The following is a 16,127-nucleotide window of genomic DNA, read 5'->3' as shown; positions in this document are numbered from 1 at the left end:
TCATAAGGTCTGAGTGCATCCTGCTTGTCAACGGTGCTCGGAAGACCCGTGCTGTGCTAGCTATGCCCAATAGTGCCTAACTTCGGTGACCAGTAAGCTATGTCTACAGCTAAAGATTTATCAGCACCTTCTCGTAAGCAAAAACCAGACCATCGTTTCATGACATAACTCCAGTTTTCAGGAAACGCATAGCTCAGATTTTTCGATTTCAAAAGATGCATACGATGTTAGAGGTCCGATTAGATGTTAGTCTGGAAGCTACAGCGATAGCTGATGTCTGTCAGACAGAACAGGTGTCGATGTGCGCTGGTGGAGAGGCCAGTGCGTCGCTAGCCAGTGATGAGGTGGCTGAAGCAGCCGGTGGGCGGCGTCCTGCTGCCGATGAGGACGCCGCCGCTCAGCGAGACGGGCGCCGGCCTGCACAGCGTCCCGGCGTCGCGTGGGGGCGGCGTCGGCGCCGGTGGCGTGTGCCGCTGGTGTCGGTCGTCGGGTCGCGACAGCAGCGACTCGATACTGAACGGGTTGGGCCTGCGCTGCTTGGCCGCGTCGCTGGACGCGGGCGGTGACGGCGACTTGGGTACGTCCAGCGGCTGCTGGTGGTGGTGGTGGAACTGCTGTTGCTGGAACGGCTGGAAGGAGCCGTAGTCTTCCGGCCGGGTGGCGTGGGAGTTAGGGGAGTCGAACTGCGCCTGGTCTGCGTGGGCGGCCGCCTCGTCCTCGGAGGGGTCGCCCACCACGTCGATCTCGACGTCGCGGGCCGTCGCCGTGGAGGCGTTTGTGCTGCTGCAGCAGCTGGACGAGTCGTGCGCCGACAGCAGCTGGTGGCGCGAGACAGCCGCCGCTGCCGCCGCCGCCGCGGCCGCCGCCGCCCCCGCCGCCTTGCGGCAGCCTCCGCCCCCCGCCTGCTGCCGCTGCTGCTGGGCCTCCCACTCTCGGCGCAGCGTGTCCAGGTCGACGGCGACGCCCTTGGCGGCCAGCTTGCGCTGCTGGCGCTCCAGCGACTTGAGCAGCTTCTTCTCGCGCCGCTCGCGCTCCTTGCGCCGCAGCTCCTCCTCCGGAATGGGCTCCCCGCTGCACGTCTGCGGGTGCGCGTTGTGCGCCGGCCGGCCCGGGCCCTTCTTCGTGTGCTCCTTCTTGCGCCACTTGGCGCGCCGGTTCTGGAACCACACCTGCAACACGGAAACCAACAAGGTGTTACAAACTGAGTGGCCAAAACTCACTGTGAATCTGATAAGATATAAACTGAAGCAATGAATTACAATTTGTGCCACGGCTGGGACCTGAACCCGGGTCTCCTGCTTACTAGGCGGTTGCGCAATGTGGCTACCACACCTACTAGGAGTACCTAAGTCCAGTACCCTCCCTAACACGAACCAGCGTATTTCATCGCACATACGACTCCTGACAGCATCGTCGGCTTAAGTGGACGAGCGGTTCTAGGCGCTACAGTCTAGGACCGCGCTATCGCTGCGGTCGCAGGTTCGAATCCTGCCTCGGGGGGGGACTGATGACCTCAGAAGTTAAGTTCCATAGTACTCAGAGCCATTTGAACCATTTTTGAATGGATCGACGATGAACTTGAACAGGTGTCGTGGAACGTCCGTCCTGAACAAATGCAACAAACAGTAGTGAACAGAATGACATTTTTTAAAAATTGTATAGCGACCGCTCGCGATAAGCTGTATATTCGGTTTCGAGTCCCTCTCCGGCACGAATTTTGACTGTCGTTATTCCATTATACATCCGATGGTTGTCCGCATTCGCAACTGTGAATGCGTTTCATGATTTCTGTGTGTTCTTCCATCCAACCGACATAACTACCGTGCTGATTACAGTGCCACCTGACACGAATGGAAAGAATTGTTTCGACGAAACGTATCTGTTCCCTTTTTGCGTAGTATCAGAGACTGCAATCAAAAAGGACGTTCTCGATTTGAAAATAAAACCTGACCTCCATGCGTGGTGAGGGGATTAGGTGTGGCCAGTTTCAGCAATGGCAGCAGCAGCAGAGACACAAATCCCCTTTGAAAACATCAACTTTCCATTCCCTCAGCTTTTTTTATTACAGAGGGCAGGTCACGCTGAGCTACCGAGCTGATAGCATTTGGCCTCCCTACCACGACTCACAAGACTCTAACTTCCATGCATGCGTATCCGAAGGAGAATTGCATCGTAATTCCAAGTAACACAGGTACTGCAGAATCGTTTTTATCCACCGACACCGGCCAAGCGACTTTCAAGTAAAATGTCTCTTCCTTGCATGGGAATATACATAATGGATGTACGACTACAGGTTCTAGGCAAGTAGTTGACGACATATGGAAGTTTGGGTTTGGCTGTGAGTCGTGCACGGATAGCCAAAAAGCAAAGCGACCGCTTGCCATAAGCGGGAAACCGAGTCCTGATACGGCGCGAATTTTCCTTGTCGTCATTCCATTGTATAGTTGATGGTTGTCCATATTTGGAACTGTGAATGCATCTCACGTATTTGATAATGGCTGTAGTCACCTCAGTTCAAATGGTTCAAATGGCTCTGAGCACTATGGGACTCAACTGCTGAGGTCATTAGTCCCCTAGAACTTAGAACTAGTTAAACCCAACTAACCTAAGGACATCACAAACATCCATGCCCGAGGCAGGATTCGAACCTGCGACCGTAGCGGTCTTGCGGTTCCAGACTGCAGCGCCTTTAACCGCACGGCCACTTCGGGTCACCTCAGTGCCTGTTCCTTCAGACACGTATGCATGTCCGAAGGGACGTTTGCATCGTAATTCGGAATAACACAGGCACTGCAATGTCGCACACCGAAATCAGTCTCCCTGATGTTGAGCGTCGAGGGATTCACCAAAATCAAGCGTCTTGATGGTGCAGGGACTCAGCGAAATGAATCCTTACGGGAAGAGGTACCACGCTGCGTTAAAGTTAAATTATTTTCCAGACCTTTAAAAGTCTAAATGTAAAACTTCTACTGTGTAATCAAAATTGCATAACTCAATTAAAATTTTAATATCACTGTTTTTCCAAAATTTTATTCTACAGAAAAAAACTGATTGTACAAAATATTATATATTCTACAACATTCACATCTCCGTCTTCAATACGGAAATTTGTAAGAAATTGGCAGTCGAGTAATGTGACTATGTAGGGGATGTAAAAAAAAGTATTACAGGTATAACAGCATAACAACAAAATTGATCAGAGGATAAAATGAAGCAGGACATACGATGTAATGAAAACCATCACCACATTACATTCCTGCTATATGGTGCGAGACATGCCTCAAATGTCCTGGACACATCACTAGATAATTTTACTATTCGTAGCGATTAGCTTACACTTGATGCTAGCATTCAGTTAATGGCTACAATACTGCTTTCCATTACTTTCAGAGCTGTAACGTGACTTCACTCACGATTATACTTAGCGTTCATTGTTAAGAGAAGTAGATATCTTTGATCCACTTGGTACAGAATCACTTATTCATTAATCCATCCGAACAATAGGTACGTTGACTATTTCAAGAGTTTCTAATTGTCTAGAAACCTTCTTTGCTTAATTCTTTATTATGTGGTGGCCGAATATGCCACGTGGTCCATGAATGGACAACTGTACTTTTTTTATTATCAACGAGTATAGCTTGCATCAAAAAAGTCATTTACTGAACAACAGCATCTATGATTTACATACATTCCACTGCCATTGATAGTTCCTTGTATGCATTCTGCAGTCTGTACTTAACACCAAGCATTGATTAACTCTCATCCACCCTCTGCCTCTAGCAGCGATGTATCAGTGTGAGCCCAAACTTCGTTCAGTGCATACTTTTTCAGAACTGCAGTCAGCGGAAGCCTTTTTGTATTTCTTTCCATTGACAGGTTCCAAGGTAAATGACAGCGTGGAAATTCCAAGAATGCTTGCTGCTGTCATATTATTTTTGACATTGTTACTCTGAATCTTTATATTTCAGATTTTAAGTACTAATGTGTTAGGTTGTCAGATGGAGCCAAATCAGTTCTTTGCACCTGATTTACAATCATAGTAAATTAGCTATATATTCTTTGAATCACATTATGAATCTGCTACAAATAGCTGTGATCATAAAATTCACTCAAATATTCATTTATGCTGTTAATTCTTTCTGTCGTGTAAAGCAAGAACTGTCAGTTCTGGAATATTCTTTTCAAAATATTCCTTGGAACTACGCTTTGTATACAACAGCGCACTTGTTTAGGATATTTTTCTGAAAGCTGCCTTTCAAGTAGGGCATACTCAAAACAATACGAAGCAGCATAGTTGGCTTACACAGCGTCGCTGAATCTTTGCAAGTTGCCAGTTGTAAGACGAAAAAATGGCTCTGAGCACTATGGGACTTAACATCTGTGGCCACCAGTCCCCTAGAACTTGGAACTAATTAAACCTAACTAACCTAAGGACGTCACACACATCCATGCCCGAGGCAGGATTCGAACCTGCGACCGTAGCAGTCGCGCGGTTCCGGACTGAGCGCCTAGAACCGCTAGACCACCGCGGCTGGCATTTGAAAGACATGTCCATTATAATTATCCGGGCTGTTATGCCGTGGTCGGTTGATGAATTCTGAGGTGATTCCCAACGTTTCGTCTCCGACTGCGGGAGACATCTTCAAGGGGGTCCGTAGCTTGATGGAAGGTCCAACACACACACTGGCTCGCTACTGACTGCCGCTAAATTCCGTGTCCGCGCGCCCCCGCCCCGCGGCGTGACGTCACGTGTTTTGAAAACGTCAGTGCAATTGGCCGCTGTCCGTCGCCGTCGATCGCCGTTGCCATCACCCAGTAGTGGACGAGTGGTACACATCATCTTTAACACCGGCATCCATATACCGTTTAATTTGACGCCCTCCTCCTTTCGGTTGAAATTATTTGGGTGTTCAGCGATTTCGATTGCCTCCCTGTAGAGCCTTTCGTAGTATCCGCTCGTGGCCGCTAGTACTTGCGTCTCCTCAAAACGAATATTGTGGTTCCCTGGCTGGAAAGCATGCTCCGCAACAGCTGATCGTTCCGTTTCTCCTCTTCTACAATTTCCCTTGTGCTCTTCCAAGCGTTTAGAAACAGTTCTTTTGGTGGTACCCACATAAACATCAACACAGCTGCATGGGATCCTATACACTCCAGATTTTTCCAATGGTTTGCGAGCGTCCTTGGCAGGCCTAAGGTATTCCTGTATCTTCCTGGTGGGCTTGTAAATTACGGTAATATTCCGCTTCGTCAAGATCCTCCCTATTCTTTCCGTTACATTTTTAACAAACGGCAGGAAAACCTTAGATTTTGCAGTAGCCTGTACGTCAGTATGATTTCTGCGTGGATGCCTCAACGCACGTTTTATTTCGGCGGACGAATATCCGTTCTTCGTTAGTGCATTGTGGAGATGTTCCATCTCAGCGTCGAGCAACTCAGGTTCACAAATGTTCCTAGCTCTGTCCGCTAACGTCTTGATAACACCCCGCTTCTGTTGTGGGTGGTGGTTCGAATCACGGTGCAAATAACGGTCCGTGTGCGTGGGTTTGCGGTACACTGAGTGGCCCAAACTACCATTTTCGTTTCTAAACACAAGCACATCGAGGAAATGTAGTTTGCCGTCTACCTCCTCCTCCATTGTATACTGAATTCTTGAGTTTATACTGTTCAGATGTTCGTGGAACCGGCTTAGTTCCTCCCTACCATGTCTCCACAACACAAACGTGTCATCCACGTATCGGAACCATGCCATTGGTTCGCCCACCTACTCGTTAGCCAAGTTTTTGACTACGCTGTTAAAACCACATGTGGGCCGTTCGGACTCGTATATAAAGAATTCGACACATTTCATCAGCAGATTGAATGGCATAGTGGTCCAGCCGGAGGACATATTGGTCAGCTTCGATGTGGTATCGCTGTTTACCATGGTTCCACTTAATGATGTATTGGAACAGCTGAATCGAATTTTTCCTGCCGATATTTTAGAGCTGTTTAAGTGTTGTTTGACGACCACATACTTCAAGTGGAATGAACAGTTTTATGAGCAAACGGATGGCGTGGCTATGGGAAGCCCCCTAAGTCCCGTAATTGCAAACTTCTTTATGGAGAAATTCGAAGAACAGGCCTTAGGTACTGCCAGCAAGAAACCAAATGTATGGTTCCGATACGTGGATGACACGTTTGTGTTGTGGAGACATGGTAGGGAGGAACTAAGCCGGTTCCACGAACATCTGAACAGTATAAACTCAAGAATTCAGTTTACTATGGAGGAGGAGGTAGACGGCAAACTACATTTCCTCGATGTGCTTGTGTTTAGAAACGAAAATGGTAGTTTGGGCCACTCAGTGTACCGCAAACCCACGCACACGGACCGTTATTTGCACCGTGATTCGAACCACCACCCACAACAGAAGCGGGGTGTTATCAAGACGTTAGCGGACAGAGCTAGGAATATTTGTGAACCTGAGTTGCTCGACGCTGAGATGGAACATCTCCACAATGCACTAATGAAGAACGGATATTCGTCCGCCGAAATAAAACGTGCGTTGAGGCATCCACGCAGAAATCATACTGACGTACAGGCTACTGCAAAATCTAAGGTTTTCCTGCCGTTTGTTAAAAATGTAACGGAAAGAATAGGGAGGATCTTGACGAAGCGGAATATTACCGTAATTTACAAGCCCACCAGGAAGATACAGGAATACCTTAGGCCTGCCAAGGACGCTCGCAAACCATTGGAAAAATCTGGAGTGTATAGGATCCCATGCAGCTGTGTTGATGTTTATGTGGGTACCACCAAAAGAACTGTTTCTAAACGCTTGGAAGAGCACAAGGGAAATTGTAGAAGAGGAGAAACGGAACGATCAGCTGTTGCGGAGCATGCTTTCCAGCCAGGGAACCACAATATTCGTTTTGAGGAGACGCAAGTACTAGCGGCCACGAGCGGATACTACGAAAGGCTCTACAGGGAGGCAATCGAAATCGCTGAACACCCAAATAATTTCAACCGAAAGGAGGAGGGCGTCAAATTAAACGGTATATGGATGCCGGTGTTAAAGATGATGTGTACCACTCGTCCACTACTGGGTGATGGCAACGGCGATCGACGGCGACGGACAGCGGCCAATTGCACTGACGTTTTCAAAACACGTGACGTCACGCCGCGGCGCGGGGGCGCGCGGACACGGAATTTAGCGGCAGTCAGTAGCGAGCCAGTGTGTGTGTTGGACCTTCCATCAAGCTACGGACCCCCTTGAAGATGTCTCCCGCAGTCGGAGACGAAACGTTGGGAATCACCTCAGAATTCATCAACCGATCACGGCATAACAGCCCGGATAATTATAATGGACATGATATTTCCGGCCGTGAAAGTTTACATTTTAGTATTTGAAAGACAGCTGTAATAATGTTTAGAGTCAATTACTGGAGGGTTAAGATCAGTTAGTATGCATCTGACTTTGCTTGGGCCTTCATGATTACCTTTCCTAAAGAAGAACGCTTTTATTCATCCAGCTCCCTCACTTTATATTATTCATACTGTCTCAAGTGTAAACACAGACTTTACTGGTATCTAGTGGAGAGTGAAGGAGGTACATGCAGAAGAGGGTCTTCCCCGTGGAATAATTTGAGGAGGGGCAGGGATTTGGAAGGCGGAGGAAGCCAGGGGCCTGAGCGCTAGGCCCGTGGCTCGTGGTGGCTGCCGGATGCTGAATTATTCATGCGTCGCCGCGCACACTCCATCACGCAAGATGGCGACGCGCGACGCACAGCTTAACGATGCTAGCGGCTTTTTCACTCAATCCGCCTTCCCAAGTTCAGCCCAGCACTAGGATCGCTCTGGTTACACCCAGCCTTTCTATTGCTACACATTATCAACGTACATCTTTCACGTCTCTCTCTCTCTCTCTCTCTCTCTCTCTCTCTCTCTCTGTCTCTTGTGTGTGTGTGTGTGTGTGTGGTGAAGGAAACTGTCCTACAAGTGTGCCGAAAATTTCCATTTCACTCTATTTCTGAGGAAACTCTGTGGAGATTCTACGTTGCTAAAGTTTCCTCTTTTGTAACTCTCACAAGGAACCCCTTGAGTGCAAGAACGCAAATTCAATTTTTGGTAAGGCTCATTCGAAAGTAATATATTAACAGTTGTGACAGGAAAAATATTAACTAGTAATGACTCACCATGTGCGTCAGGAGGGCGGCAGGGAATGGGTGTCCGGGAGGTGTAGAGATTAACTTTCTCAGGGAAAAATGTACAACACTTTACAAAATGGACATAGTCGACATTGAAGAAAAGTGCAAAACAAAACAAACCACTAACTTCCACCATAAACACCGAAAGGAATAGGCCGCACCAAGTGATCACAAGCGTTCGCAACATCAAGAACGAAGGCGGACTCTTCGGGACTTACAAATCATGCAGGACAATCAGCTAGGTATCCACTCCCGAAGAATGCGTATAGAGTCATATTGGTGTAACTGGGTGATAAAAACTGATGGAATGTGCGGCATGTAAGCGAATGCGAAATAGTCTGTCGTGGAACCTATCGTGAAACTGTCTATCCTTTAAGGTGTAGCTGCAGCTAGTGCAATAATATGTTTTAAAGACACGAAAAAAAACGAACATCCAGAGGTTGAATTAGTTCAGTGGTTCCAGGTGATATGAACTGCAATGTCACAAACCTTTCAGGAGGGGTAGTTTGCTATAAAGGACTATGATTGTTATACGCAGAATAGGACTCAAGCAAAAGCCAAAGGCAGTGTTCATACAATACTTGTAGTTCTCTCACACCTATTTTCCCACTTTTTCTTCCTGTCACGTAAACATTTCCTACTGCCCCTGCAAGATCACACACACGAGAAAAAATCGACGGGGACAGAGCACTTCCAACTTCTGACAGCACAATAAATAACTTTCCAGACAATTTACTATCCAGATTAGCAGGCGGCGTAACTGTATACGAATGCGTAAGGGTCGATGTCAGCTGATCTTGATACAACTCTCTTGGTACCTGTAATTTCGAGGGTTGCTTTCATATGCATTTCCTCTTCAAATCCCGTTTGTCGGAGTTGAAAAGAAATTTCTTGTTGAGCGATGAGATAACTTTTTTTTATCTCCTCCACAAATTTTCAGGCGGTTCCACAGTTTGTTGTACATTGTCAAGTTGACCCTTTGTTTTAAATTTCGTTGTGTTACGTCTTCCAGCTCTGTTGCAACGTTTGAAGTTATGCAACAATCACTGTAACCAATGTCGCGCGCAATTTTGATATGCTTAACATAGTAGGTCACTCTCATGCACATCCCGTAAGTTGTATCGAGCATCCTTGAAACGCACAAAAACTAGTTTTTGTAAGAAGTGAGGCTATCCTCCCTTCAATATCCGTAGTTTTCCTTGTGCACTACACGGTCATATTGTTGTTGACGTATTCGAAATCTTTTCGTAACACTTTTTTTTACTATACTGCGGATATTCTTCCACGAACGTAATTATGTTTACTACCCGTTCTTTGAACAACGATTGTTCTTTACTGCGTTTCACTGGAGACGCGATTTGTGGCTCCCTGTCCGACAAGGATGAACCACATGGCTCGACACCTATTACAGTATCATTTTAATTTGTCAAGCACTTATCGTCATAATTATACTCTTCATGTACCATGTCCACAGAGCCGTGCGTATACGGCACCACACATTCCACTGACTCATCTTGCAGAAACGCTAATATTTCACCTGCCACTTCTTTCTCACTGTGAGATATTCCTTGGGTACCTTTCCGACGAAACGTCAACGTCAGCAACTATTGTCGGAGATATAACACAATGTTTGCTTTGTTTATCGTTGCCGTTGCTCTGCTTTGTATCAACACCACTAGCACTGTAGCAATGTTGTGAGTTACTCGTCGACTACGTAGTTCAACTACGCTCCACAGCCTCATGCTGTGTTCATCAATGGATACCTCCAGTTCCGCCCCCTGTTACCTTTAACAGCCAATACTGTGGTTCCATTGTAGTCAATATGTGGGGCATCGAATGTCATAAACATCATAGGGTCATTTGTCGTATCTCATCCAAGAAGTTCCTTGTCAGTCTTTTACCTGATTTGATGCAGTTCACCTTTTTACTATCCTACGGTGATATTCTCGCCTCTGCGCGATTTCGACATCCTACATTCTCTGGAAGGGTGTTCCAGACGCGATGGTAAACATTTTATGAGGTGGCAGTAGTAGAGTAATTCGAATAAAACATCCCATATAAAGTCTGTTCATTTTTCTTCGTTACAGAAATGTTTTCATTTGGCGTGGGTTTATTTTTCGATTGTCCTCTTCGTTTGAAGTTAAGGTTGTGAAGTTGTGCTTGAGTTTACATATAACATAACTAACCTTAGGCCTTTATTATACGCCATTGAAATCGTAATATGTGTTTTTTGAGTAAAAATCTTGCACCCAAAGGAAACTGCACGACATCGACGAAAGGCCTTCGCGGAGTGCGAGGGCGGTTGGTGGGAGGCCTGAACGCCACGTTTTTCAACCTAGAACCAAATTTTAAAAACTGCTTTGAAACTGATATACTGTCTAGCGTAGTCCGTCGTGGTATTTAAAAGAAATGCTTTTTTAACAAAATAGAAGTCAATTTTTCGACCGAAAATTCGTTATGAAAACAAGCACCAAAACCCACAATTAATTTGTATATTAGAAAAAACTGCGACTCACCAGATACAAAAATGTTTAATGTAATTTTATGTGTATTTCATGACATAGTTTCCTCCGACATCTGTCCTTATTGAAGTTGAGCAAACCTTTAATCGGCAATGCTAGCACCTTACAGTTGGCCTTATTTTCGGCGATTTCGAATCACTGTCATTTCGATATTCCAAGTTATGTCGATTATTGGCTTCCGCTAACCAGACGAAAGGTTTTATGAACGATTGGCATTACTTTTAGAAACTTTGCTGTCCATAAAATATGTCTGTTTCTCATTTTCAAGCACTCACGTTTTACTTCGTATATATATAAAAAAAGAAAAAACAGAAAAACAAGCGTAGTGACAATTTAAGCAGAAGTGAGACAAGCAAGTATTTTCATACTGTTTACCGTTCACGAACCATGTGACGTAGAGAGCTCCTGTTGAGAAAAGAATTTTAGTTGAACTTATGCCCTCTGTGATACATTCGAAACTATTAGGACCCTCTTCCGTCGGTAACTAATATAGTGTCACATCGATTGTATCCGAGTGATCAGATGCGCCATAAACCCATGCTGTAAATCGCGGTTTTGACATATTTTAACCGCGCGACCACTACGGTCGCAGGTTCGAATCCTGCCTCGGGCATGGATGTGTATGATGTCCTTAGTTTAGTTAGGTTTCAGTAGTTCTAAGATCTAGGGGACTGATGACCTCAGAAGTTAAGTCCCATAGTGCTCAGAGCCATTTGAACCATTTTTGACATAATTTCTCATTTATGACACACTGTACATGAATGAAAAAAATCTCCCTAAAAACAATTTATACCTTGATCTACAATCTTAAGCAGTCCGCACGTATTTGAAAATCCTCATTATGCCGATTTGAGATTTTTTTTTAAGGAAACGCTGCTTCTGCTGCTTGCAGAAAATACGACAGACGGTCTCCTAACTTCACAGTAGCAGATGCAAGAATGTTTATTCGTGATTTTAATAATCTGCGTGAGACTGGCGCAGTCATCAGCTGTCAAATACCATCTGAACGTCCAACTGAACAGGAAGTGAATGAAGTAGAAGACAGAATTCAGTTAGCAGAACGTAGTCACAGAACGTAGTCATTCGAGATGCACGCGCAGAATTTCTACGCGTACCACATACAAGAATATGGCAGGAATTACGTATGCACAGCATCTGTTTCGATCATTTGCAGCAGATTCAACACTAACGAGGAAGAATTGAAAGAAGACAAATTGTGGCATTCGTTAATTGCAAATCGTCAAGTAATCCCAGTAATACTGCTTACTAAATAACCCACTGCATTCGTGAATGGATTAACAACACGTGACATGTATTCTAAGTTGCAAATATGGACAACCATTAGCTGTATAATGGAATGACGACGATGAAATTTTGTGTCAGAGTGGGATTCGAACCTAGATTTAACGCTTGTACTGAGGCATCGCCTTACCTTTTTTTCCTGTCGTCTGCCTTTTGAACTGCCCCGAAATAGTAGATTTGGGTTGAGAGGTCAAGCAAACGAGTTTTACATTGATAATTTAGTGGAAACAAAACAGAACACCTACAGTTTTCTGCCATGAGGACCGCTATTCACTCTCTGAGAAAACAGATATCCCTGTTTGATTCTTCAACGTACCAGGAAACCTCTTCAGATGACGTATTAAATAACAATAAAATACTGTGGAGATGCTGGGGTTTGAACCAGTGAACTCTGACATGCCACTTTTTTCAGAGACCCCGCTATTGACCGACAGCTACACTGTCCACTTTTTTTTTTCGGGAGGGAAGAACGGACAAGTCAGCTTCAGGCTGGGTGGAGACGAGGTGGATAGGGGACAAATCCCGAGGTCTAGCGGTAATCTCTCTCGCCCCTCCTCCTTCCTCCATCCCCCCTCCCACCCCCCCTCCCAGGCGTGTCACTGTGCTGGTCCCTCACTTGGTATTGACAGGTTATTCATAATTTTTTAATTTTTTTTAGACCCTTACAACTTGCTACGCAAAAGAAATGAAACAGACTAGGAGTCCATACTACATGGCTATCGCTATGTAAAAAATAAAAAAAATAAAAAATCCATTTCCTGTCGGTGACTACAACTATCTGTTATTTATTTTCTTTTTATTAACTAAAAAGAGAAACAAGAGAAACAGGACGATTAGGCTACCTGAGCACCACTCACGGCCAGACCCAAACTTCCGTATGTCGTCAAAGTATGTGTTTACAGACTGTACTCGTATATACATTATGTATATTGAAGTACAGGTGAGAAATTTTACTTGAAAGTCGCGTGCCAGGTGTCCGCGGATAAATACGACATTGCACTGCCTGTGTCCTTTGGACACGTATACATGTCCGAAGGAACGTTGCATCGTCATTCGGAATAAAACAGGCACTGTACAGCGTATGAATCAATAACACTCGTAACTCACATCGGAGTCCAATGAAATCATACACGTTTTTGTGGAGATGCATTTCCAGCAACGCTTATCTATAGCCGCGCGGAGTAGTCGCATGGTCTCGGGCGTCTTGTCACGGTCCACGCGGCTCCCTCCACCGGAGGTTCGAGTCCCCCCTCGGGCATGGCAGTGCGTGTTGTCCTTAGCGTAAGTTAAAGTGCGGAAGCCTAGGGAGCGATGATCTCAGCAGTTTGGTCCCATAAGACCTTACCACAAGTTTCAAAAAAAAATTTGCTTATCTATAAATGGTGTGATAGAAAATACTCTTATCTACAGGGTGTTTCAAAAATGACCGGTATATTTGAAACGGCAATAAAACCTAAACGAGCAGCGATAGAAATACACCGTTTGTTGCAATATGCTTGGGACAACAGTACATTTTCAGGCGGACAAATTTTCGAAATTACAGTAGTTACAATTTTCAACAACAGATGGCGCTGCAAGTGATGTGAAAGATATAGAAGACAACGCAGTCTGTGGGTGCGCCATTCTGTACGTCGTCTTTCTGCTGTAAGCGTGTGCTGTTCACAACGTGCAAGTGTGCTGTAGACAACATGGTTTATTCCTTAGAACAGAGGATTTTTCTGGTGTTGGAATTCCACCGCCTAGAACACAGTGTTGTTGCAACAAGACGAAGTTTTCAACGGAGGTTTAATGTAACCAAAGGACCGAAAAGCGATACAATAAAGGATCTGTTTGAAAAATTTCAACGGACTGGGAACGTGACGGATGAACGTGCTGGAAAGGTAGGGCGACCGCGTACGGCAACCACAGATGGCAACGCGCAGCTAGTGCAGCAGGTGATCCAACAGCGGCCTCGGGTTTTCGTTCGCCGTGTTGCAGCTGTGGTCCAAATGACGCCAACGTCCACGTATCGTCTCATGCGCCAGAGTTTACACCTCTATCCATACAAAATTCAAACGCGGCAACCCCTCAGCGCCGCTACCATTGCTGCACGAGAGACATTCGCTAACGATATAGTGCACAGGATTGATGACGGCGATATGCATGTGGGCAGCATTTGGTTTACTGACGAAGCTTATTTTTACCCGGACGGATCTGTCAATAAACAGAACTGGCGCATATGGGGAACCGAAAAGCCCCATGTTGCAGTCCCATCGTCCCTGCATCCTCAAAAAGAACTGGTCTGGGCCGCCATTTATTCCAAAGGAATCATTGGCCCGTTTTTCAGATCCGAAACGATTACTGCATCACGCTATCTGGACATTCTTCGTGAATTTGTGGCGGTACAAACTGCCTTAGACGACACTGCGAACACCTCGTGGATTATGCAAGATGGTGCCCGGCCACATCGCACGGCCGACGTCTTTAATTTCCTGAATGAATATTTCGATGATCGTGTGATTGCTTTGGGCTATCCGAAACATACAGGAGGCGGCGTGGATTGGCCTCCCTATTCGCCAGACATGAACCCCTGTGACTTCTTTCTGTGGGGACACTTGAAAGACCAGGTGTACCGCCAGAATCCAGGAACAATTGAACAGTTGAAGCAGTACATCTCATCTGCATGTGAAGCCATTCCGCCAGACACGTTGTCAAAGGTTTCGGGTAATTTCATTCAGAGACTACGCCATATTATTGCTACGCATGGTGGATATGTGGAAAATATCGTACTATAGAGTTTCCCAGACCGCAGCGCCATCTGTTGTTGACAATTGTAACTACTGTAATTTCGAAAGTTTGTCTGCCTGAAAATGTACTGTTGTCCCAAGCATATTGCAACAAACGGTGTATTTCTATCGCTGCTCGTTTAGTTTTTATTGCCGTTTCAAATATACCGGTCATTTTTGAAACACCCTGTATGAACGTTACGTCAGACAATTAGGTTTTGTGCATCATGTGTTACCGCATCCTCCTATAGTGTCCCGTTATCCACATTGTCTGAAGCACGAGCTTCCATCATTACTGAAGGAGGCTCCCTCTACTACAAAGATGAGTATTTTCTTCCAGTATGAAGGGGGTCCCTGCACATTCCAGTCATCAGGTCACACATCATCTAAACCTAACATTCCCCAGGAGATGGAGCAAGTGAAATAGCCAAGTTTCTTGGCTACCAAAGTCCCCTAAGCAGTTTAGATCTATGCCTGTGGGACTGGTTGAAAGCTGAAATCGACAAGGAAAAAGTAAACACAAAAGCCACTAGTCACTTGGTGAATCAGCAGTTGTCTTGTGACAGCCAGAGCGAGAACACCAGCAGCAGCGAGTACTGTTTGTATAAAGCGTTTATTTTGCATTTTGTTTACGACCTTCCACTAAGGAAGGGATTCTATTTGTGTTTATCTGCTCTGCATAGTAACTAACAGTTCTTGATAAAACTTTACGTAGTTTTCGTGTTAGATTTCTTAGTGTTTTCTTGATCGTTTACAACAGAAAGCGCCCTAAAACCGTCTTTTGTTTGTTTCGCGGCCGTTAGCCACTAGTCACTTGGTGAATCAGCAGTTGTCTTGTGACAGCCAGAGCGAGAACACCAGCAGCAGCGAGTACTGTTTGTATAAAGCGTTTATTTTGCATTTTGTTTACGACCTTCCACTAAGGAAGGGATTCTATTTGTGTTTATCTGCTCTGCATAGTAACTAACAGTTCTTGATAAAACTTTACGTAGTTTTCGTGTTAGATTTCTTAGTGTTTTCTTGATCGTTTAGAACAGAAAGCGCCCTAAAACCGTCTTTTGTTTGTTTCGCGGCCGTTAGCCACTTGGTGAATCAGCAGTTGTCTTGTGACAGCCAGAGCGAGAACACCAGCAGCAGCGAGTACTGTTTGTATAAAGCGTTTTTGTACTTATTTGCTGCGCTTAGCTTTTAAATAGTTTTTCTGGGAAAACCTAGCGTAGTTTTCGCGTCTCGTATTTCAGTGAGTGTTTCTTGATTATCAGAGTAGCTCATCAGAAGATTATCTTGGGAATTTGTCACCGTATAGAGTAGGGTAAACATAGTCATGTGTAGGGACTGTGGTTGTTGTGAGCGG

The 16,127-nt window shown here is 45.4% G+C and overlaps 1 protein-coding gene across 1 annotated transcript in view; it reads right to left on the bottom strand.

Moving 5' to 3' along the window:
• Positions 1-329: 329 nt before the first annotated feature.
• LOC124593914 (homeobox protein unc-4 homolog) overlaps positions 330-16,127 on the bottom strand; it is a 674,879-nt gene continuing 659,081 nt past the window's right edge. The window contains exon 5 of the mRNA XM_047132264.1: positions 330-1,169. Coding sequence (XP_046988220.1) covers positions 330-1,169 — 840 coding nt within the window. The remainder of the gene's footprint in view (positions 1,170-16,127) is intronic.

Source organism: Schistocerca americana, chromosome 2, assembly GCF_021461395.2.
Source record: "Schistocerca americana isolate TAMUIC-IGC-003095 chromosome 2, iqSchAmer2.1, whole genome shotgun sequence".
NCBI classification, from domain to species: Eukaryota; Metazoa; Arthropoda; class Insecta; order Orthoptera; family Acrididae; genus Schistocerca; species Schistocerca americana.
Note: the sequence above shows the minus strand (reverse complement) of the source record. Positions and strands in the feature narration are given on the sequence as shown.